General features: G+C 53.4%; 1 protein-coding gene across 1 annotated transcript; it reads left to right on the plus strand.

Annotated features, from left to right (window-relative positions):
• Positions 1–615: 615 nt before the first annotated feature.
• LOC121694073 lies at positions 616–7,739 on the plus strand. Its single transcript, XM_042073999.1, has 12 exons — positions 616–1,278; positions 1,371–1,472; positions 1,617–2,085; positions 2,211–2,349; positions 2,973–3,087; positions 3,802–4,286; positions 4,858–5,298; positions 5,534–6,413; positions 6,603–6,629; positions 6,739–6,845; positions 6,920–7,612; positions 7,701–7,739. Exons 1-12 carry the CDS (start codon positions 963–965, stop codon positions 7,737–7,739), a joined length of 3,813 nt encoding a protein of 1,270 aa, XP_041929933.1. The 5' UTR covers positions 616–962.
• The last annotated feature ends 206 nt before the right edge of the window (positions 7,740–7,945 follow it).

Genomic DNA, 7,945 nt, shown 5'->3' on the forward strand with positions numbered 1-7,945 from the left:
CCGAGAGGTCCAGACTTACTGGGCCAAAGTTTCGACGAGAGGACCAGCTGCAGGTACAATCCGTGCTGGTAACTCCCGCCAACTGCCCATCAACATCTGGGCAACAAGGGCTGGCGGGGCATTTGGGCGGAAAGGGGCGCTCTTCGAGCCTGAGGGGCATCAAGTTCCCTCAGTCTATTGGTAAGATTAACCTTCTAATACTGTTCCAGTCCAAAATGACCGATTTACACATTCCCTGTAAAATAAATATGGCATTTTTCATCAGATTGCCTCAAGAAGTTATCTTCACAAAAGGCATTTGAACGCATACAATTCATTGTGACACAGACACACACACCTATGAAACGGCCCTCTCCAAGGCGTCAAGAGTGAGGCCCTATGAAACCGTCCTCTCCAAGGCGTCAAGAGTGAGGCCCTATGAAACGGCCCTCTCCAAGGCGTCAAGAGTGAGGCCCTATGAAACGGCCCTCTCCAAGGCGTCAAGAATGAGGCCCTATGAAACGGCCCTCTCCAAGGCGTTGAGGGTGCGGCCCTATTAAACGGCCCTCTCCAAGGCGTTGAGGGTGCGGCCCTATGAAACGGTCCTCTCCAAGGCGTCAAGAGTGAGGCCCTATGAAACGGCCCTCTCCAAGGCGTCAAGAGTGAGGCCCTATGAAACGGCCCTCTCCAAGGCGTTGAGGGTGCGGCCCTATGAAACGGCCCTCTCCAAGGCGTCAAGAGTGAGGCCCTATGAAACGGCCCTCTCCAAGGCGTTGAGGGTGCGGCCCTATGAAACGGTCCTCTCCAAGGCGTTGAGGGTGCGCTCATTTTTATTTTATTTGTCGGAAGGGAAAACCGACCTGTGGTCATGGCGGTTCATGGATGACCACCAAAAAATTCGGGAGTAAGTGCAGCCTTTCTAATCTATTGTTTGTAAATGGGTAATGTAGTACACAAGCCTGACGTGAACAGCGAGTAAATTCATGCGTGGGCTTCTGCAGATGGGCGGCCCACGTGGAGGCCTCCAACCGAGCTGTGACCACAGCAGATTTTTACCTGCGCAACGCCGCCCAGTTCCTCCAATACTTTTCAGAGACGCCGCCGAGACACAGCCGCCTGTCAGCCGTGCAGGTGGTGGCGATGCGGCGTACTCTGAAGAAGGTGTTGGCGGACCTCAGAAAGAAGGTGGTCCTGAGGCAGGTGGAGGTCAAGGCGGCAAAGATGGACAGGATCATCTTTGCAAAAAACATGTTGCGCTGCCGGGAGGTGGCGAGACACAGCCGCCTGTCAGCCGTGCACGTATTCCAGACAAAGTGATGTGTGTGTGTGTGTGTTTTGTCCAAGGTGCTAAAGCGATTTTTGTGTTCTCTTTTGCCACATTGTCTCTTCAGACATCGTGGAGAAGGACCCCACAACCCCGAACCGCAACCGTTTTTACGGTTACCTCGTGGCCTTTGTGGTCGCGCTCTACGGCCACCGCCCAGGAGTCCTAGGTAACATTCACTCTTTCTTAACATATTCAGGTATCCTTTGCAAAGGCCTGGAGATGCACGGCAGTAACAATGTTAGCAATGCTAATCTGGTACCTAAAATGCTAACAATGCTATTTTTGTAATGAATTTCTTGTCTATTTTCAGTCATGACGACAATGAATGAGTGTTCAGTGTGTGGCCGCGTCTACACGGCCATGTCCTATCACTTGGTCACACGGCATTTGGTGATAAACACAGAGGAGCGGGCGATTCTGCTAAACTTGGCGTCAGGGAGGACGCCAATAAGGAGTGACCCTTGTCCAGCTGTGGGCTGTGCATACCACAGCTCACAGCTGGACAAGCACTTAAAGGGCCACTCAGAGCTGACCCCTGCGCAGCGTGCGCGACTTTTGAAGTCGGCCAAGGAGAGGAAAGCCCTCAGACTGCTGGCAGATCTGAGGGCCACCAACCCGTCTGTGCCAATGGCCACAGCGCTGGACCTCGCCCAGGAGGAAGGCCAGGTGGGGGAGGCACCCCAACCCCAACAGGAGGCACCGGGGGAGGAGGAGGATGTTGGCGAAGAGACCTGGGCTCTTAGCCAAGAGGTCCGCAGCGTCCGGGCCAAAGTGGCGACGTGAGTACATTTTAATTTTTATATTTGTTAATTCAATGCAGTTCTGGCCTGTTGGGAAATGTTGGGGAAACCCCTATCGCAAATGTGAAAAGTGTAATGAGATTACTAGTTTCACTCTTTGAAAGGCTGACTCGGGCACTGGCGAGTGCCCGGCGGTGGGGGAGGCTGCAATCCTTGCATCTCAGGCGGGCCACCGGGCCCCCATCTTTGCCTCCCCTGATGGCTGGACAGGGCAGGCGGAAGGCCACCTACCCTCGGGCTGCGGTGAGTGAAGCAGGCTGGAAAGTTCCAGATGTAGAGTAATGTAGCGCAGGACCGAGTACCAGAATAACCCTCTTTTCTCTGTTTGTTGTCATCTGTGTGTCCATTTCAACAACTAAGGAGGAGGAGGCAGCAGCAGAGGAGGAGCCAGCTGGGCGGGGGGGAGCAACTGTTATTATCAACTAATTTTAGCTTCATGGCATGAACTTAGCTTGGCTAGCGAGTGCTAGCATTGTCCAAATGTGCATAAATAAAACCTGCTAGGCTAGCGTGTTCATTAAACCTGAATAACATAGCACTTCCTTGAGTTGACAATTACGTTTTACTTACAGGCACTGGTAGCCTGCTCCAGGCTTCAACAGCAACCTTTTTGCAAAGCCTGTGGCATTGTTCCAAAAAATAAACTGAAGCCATTTGATCCTCAAGTCTGGGTTCTTGGGCAAAATGCATTGTTGAAGTTCTATTTGTGCATAGCGCACAAGTCCGTTGACATTCAGCCATCCTTGCATAGGCCTACGGCAAGGTCTCAACTGGGCGAGCTCATGAATAGTAATGAGCCCATCAATTCCACGTCAATCTGAAGAGTTTTTGCAATTGGCCTGATTTCTCTGCTTATTTCTTTTTAGTGGCTAGAGCTGACAGAGGAGTATAAATGTCCATGTTGCAGTTACACCACCAATGTCTTGTATAAGATGAGACTTCACCTGGATAACCACATGCAGCTTGCTGTGCGATTCAAAGGTAGGGTTTGTTGTGATGGATAATATTTGTATGCTTGATGTTGAGCATCAGTCCCAGATGCATATAAAGGATAATTATTGACACATTGTTGATTTATTTTGTTTAAAGGGGAACTTGGCAACTATTTCAACGTAATAAACCCGTTTAGAAATCATTTGGATGGTTAAATGACCTGTTCCGGTGAAAATGGTGACTTTCCCCGCTGCGTCTAGCGTCCCCAGGCGGAAAACCAACCTTGCAACATTGCGACTACCGTCCCGGAAAGAGAAGTGAGAAACAAGAAACTCGTTTTAAATCGTGTTTCTTACCTTGTAACATCCACATAGTTCTGCCAAACTTATGCTAACCGTTCGCTAGCTTGTAAACAAATCCATGTGCTTTATCGTTACCTTTTCCCACAGTTTGAAATAGCATAATGCACAATTTCTCCAGCAGAGGGGGAAATCCTGCCAAGTTTCCCTTTAATTATTTGTTTAATAAGACTTAGGCAGTCGATGCCCTTACATATAGGTCTAGGTGGTACATCCATTACATTCTATGATTATTAGATTTCCTGAAGACATTCATGTTTTACAGGGGTTTTCATCTGTAAATGTAGCCGGGCTTGCTGGACGTCTGCCCATTTTCACTGCATTCAGTGCAATGCCACAATCATATGAAAGGACCAGTTTCTACTGCATATTAACAGTCACCAATCACCACCCCGTGCACCAGCCGCCACCATCACACAGTCTCCAGCCTCTGCACCAGCTGCCACCATCACACAGTCTCCAGCCTCTGCACCAGCTGCCACCATCACACAGTCTCCAGGTCCTGCAGCAGCCGCCACCATCACACAGTCTCCAGCCTCTGCACCAGCCGCCACCATCACACAGTCTCCAGCCTCTGCACCAGCTGCCACCATCACACAGTCTCCAGCCTCTGCACCAGTTGCCACCATCACACAGTCTCCAGCCTCTGCACCAGCTGCCACCATCACACAGTCTCCAGCCTCTGCACCAGCTGCCACCATCACACAGTCTCCAGCCTCTGCACCAGCCGCCACCATCACACAGTCTCCAGGTCCTGCAGCAGCCGCCACCATCACACAGTCTCCAGCCTCCGCAGTTCCACCGCCTCCACCTCCTCTCATTCGCAAGAACAGAGAAACATTAATGTGTCCACACTGTAGTCAAGTTGTCAACAGGAGGAATGTGCGAGTACATCTCCTGAGAAAAAAAAGAAGAGACTGGAGGTGGTGGAGGAAATTTAAACCTACCCTGCCTACTGATGACACCATCATCCTGGAAAAGGACAGGAAGGAGGCAGTCCAGTTTTTTGTTTATGAGTTAATGCTTTCATTTCATTGTTTGTTATTATCACGTTATTAAAGTTTTTTGTTTATGAGTTAATGCTTTAATTTCATTGTTTGTTATTATCACGTTATTAAAGTTTTTTGTAAAAAGTATTAGCTTGTGTCCGACCTCTTTCTAATAGGGTCGGCATCGTTTACGGTCGGAACTACGACGGTATCTGATCGTCTTCGAACCTCCAACTTTCGTTCTTGATTAATGAAAACATTCTTGGCAAATGCTTTCGCTTTCGTCCGTCTTGCGCCGGTCCAAGAATTTCACCTCTAGCGGCGCAATACGAATGCCCCCGGCCGTCCCTCTTAATCATGGCCCTGGTTCCGAAAACCCACAAAATAGAACCGGAGTCCTAATCCAGTATTCCTAGCTGCGGCCCCGGCTTTATGCCGCTCTGGCAAACCATCTGACCCGAGGACACCAGGTGACCAACTCAACGGAGAGGAGCATCCTGCTCCAGCTGGGGATGGGCAGGATACGCATCCGCACAGAACCCTGCCCAGTGCCAAGCTGCTCCTATCGAAGCTCACGCTTGGATAAGCACCTGGCAGGCGGCCATTCTGAGCTCACGACGGCAGAGAGGGAGAAGTTGTCAGCAGACGCCAAGCGCATCAAGGCTCTGAGCCTACTCAGAGCCCTCAGAGCCTCCAACCCCCAACCACCCATGGTGTCGACGCTCGACATCGATGAGGGTGACGAGGTCGTCGCTGACGAAGGCGGCCCGGACGAGTGTCAAGAGCCAGGATGTGCCGCGGTCAGGCGGGAGAACGCGAGCCTGAAGGCCCAGGTGAAATCCCTCGGACGGGAGCTTGAGATCTCCCGGCGGAGGAGCCGAGCCTTGGCCAGACGGCTGAGGCGGTTGAACGTGAGTGTCCAATGGCTAATGTCAATGGCCAAGGGACATCTGGGAAACGAAGGGACATCCGGCATACCATTTTGGGACATCTAGGAAAGGGGCGTGTCCCAGAATGGTATGCCGGATGTCCCTTGGTTTCCCAGATTTCCCTTAGCCATTGACATCATCATCGACCTTGTGAAAAAAATGTGTTTGTGCGTTTGTCTTTTCTAAACAATGCGTGTTTGTGCGTCTGTCTTTTCAGCCAGGAGCGCCGATTTCTGAGGAGGAGGAGGAGCCGGCCGAGCCTGACGTCGAGCCGCCGCAGCCCGAAGGCTCAGAGGAGGAGGAGCCTGAGCCTCAGCCTGTGCCGTCCGGGTTGTCGGCGAAGACGCCCACGCCAGCCACCGCCAGCCGCCGCCGGGGTCAGCGAGGGGCCACCAGCCGCCGCCAGCGTGCGCCAAACGTCACCGCTCCATCGCCCGCCGCGCCAACAGTGCCAGCCCAGGTTGTCAAGAAAGAGCCAATTTCCACAACAGCCGCCGCCACGCCAGCCGCCGCCAAGCTAGCCGCTGCCAAGCTAGCCACCGCCACAACAGCCGCCGCCACGACCGAGACAGAATTCGAGGATGTCTCAAAGGGAAAGGGCCGTGCCTCAGGCCTGCGAAACATCAAATTTCCAGAGTCAATCGAGGCCTACCTGGCAGAATACCAGGCCCACCACTCGGGCACAGCGAGCAGCGGCAGAGCGAGGGAGACGGCGCTCTCAAAAGTCTCAAGGGTGAGGTCTTTCCTGTTTTTCCTGGCTCAAAGGAAAAAAGACGTATGGAATTGGCTTTTCCTCGACAACCCCGGCGGCTTGAGGCGCTGGGTGGAGAAGCTGCAGGAGGGGAACAGAGCCGTCACGACGGTCAACTTTTACCTCAGAAACGTGCAGCAGTTCCTAAAATACTTCAAAGACACCAAGCCAAAGCTGTGCCGACTGAGCCACACCCAGATCGTGGGGGTGGTCAGAGGGGTGGACAAGGCCCTCCGCGACTTGAGGAAGATAGAGGTGAAGAGGGTGAAAATGACCAGGGTGGTCTCCCCGGCCAACCTCAAAATCTGCAGGGAAATGGTCCGGAAGAAAATTCCCAAGTGTTTGAGTAAGTACAAAGCCTTTAATGTCTCAGATGTCCCTTAGTTTCTTAAATGTCCCTAGCTCCCGCTAGCTAGCAGGCTACCGGGAGCTAGGGACATTTAAGAAACTAAGGGACATCTAGCATGCTACCGCTGGCACACCCACCTGTGGGAGCGCACGTTAACCTCTGCGTGCACCCTCTCTGTGTTTTCAGAAGCCCTAGCCGAGGACAACTGCATAGGCAACAGAAGCCCTAGCCGAGGGCAACTGCATAGGCAACAGAAGCCCTAGCCGAGGGCAACTGCATAGGCAACAGAAGCCCTAGCCGAGGGCAACTGCATAGGCAACAGAAGCCCTAGCCGAGGACAACTGCATAGGCAACAGGCAGAGGTTCTACGGGTATTTTGCCACATGGGCCGAGAAGCAGGGCTGCGTCGAGGAGGGCTACATCGTCAATGTAACCGTCTCCTTGCGTTTGATCGCGGCATTGCACACGTCTCATGGCGCTTTGTATCTTTCCTCTCTCCGCAGGTGGACGACCACAAGACGGCGCACTCCTTCGACGCAGCCCAGCTCTTCCTCTGGCTGGGGGACTGGGTGGCCATGAGGGGGACGGCCCATCCCCAACCTCGAAAGGACAACAAGCTGCTCTTTTTCACTTCAGGCAGGGGTCCTTCAAAGGATATGAACAGCCATCGGAACATGGGCCTACCGGGGAGGCCCATCTACACCGACATAAGAATGGCGGTGTCCAGTTATGCCAAGAGGGTGCACGGATCAAAGATCCGCAATGTCATGACACAATACATGTGTCATGACACAAAAACGGCCGACAAATTTTACGCCCTCTCCCTGAACGTCGCAGAGTCCCGGCTGATGAGGGAGCGGTTCGACGCGACCACTTCGGAGATGGCCATCAAAAAAATGACGGCGCAGAGGCTTTCCCACGCCGGCCGGAAGCCGGAGCTCCCCTCCTCCTCCAGCGAGGATGAAAAGGCGTCCGCCTCCACCTCCGCGCCCTCCTCCCCCGCCTCCGTGGCCACACCCTCCGTCCCGAGGAAGCGGACAAAGAAGACGGACCGCCGGTCCAGCACCTCCAGCTACCAAGAGTCCGGCAGCTCGGTCCTCAACGAGGAACTCGAGGACATGGAGCGGGCCCTCCGAGAGCTGGACCGGGACTCGTCTGACTCTGAGGTGGCCGCAGAGGAGGCGGCCAAGGAAACGGTAAGTCCAGCACCGACATATCTCCACCTCTGTGTCTCTGACTGCTCGGCCTTTCCCGCTAACCCTTTGTTTGTCACTCTTTCTGCAGACTCCCAAAAAGGTCCGCAGGGTGGTGCCCATGGTGTGACTGAGCCCGTTGGTGACCTCCCCGGAATACTGGAGCCCATCGAAGTCCACAGCCAGGAGGTACCTCCAGAGAGGGAGGGGCAAGCCCGCCGCGCCAGTCCTGGAGCCAGCCGCAGAGCCAGCCCCTTGAACTCTTTAACTTTTATACATTTTAGATGTGGTGTGTGCTTTAGAATTAGTTTAGTGTGTGCTTTAGATTTGTTCAGT

This window comes from Alosa sapidissima, chromosome 20, assembly GCF_018492685.1.
Source record: "Alosa sapidissima isolate fAloSap1 chromosome 20, fAloSap1.pri, whole genome shotgun sequence".
NCBI classification, from domain to species: Eukaryota; Metazoa; Chordata; class Actinopteri; order Clupeiformes; family Clupeidae; genus Alosa; species Alosa sapidissima.

Bases quoted from the DNA above. Each gene is read 5' to 3' on its own strand.
- LOC121694073 (XM_042073999.1), top strand. From the start codon at position 963: ATGCGTGGGCTTCTGCAGATGGGCGGCCCACGTGGAGGCCTCCAACCG. The intron at 5,299-5,533 runs GTGAGTGTCCAA...CTGTCTTTTCAG, and splicing joins GACGGCTGAGGCGGTTGAAC to CCAGGAGCGCCGATTTCTGA. The intron at 6,414-6,602 runs GTAAGTACAAAG...CTGTGTTTTCAG, and splicing joins GAAAATTCCCAAGTGTTTGA to AAGCCCTAGCCGAGGACAAC.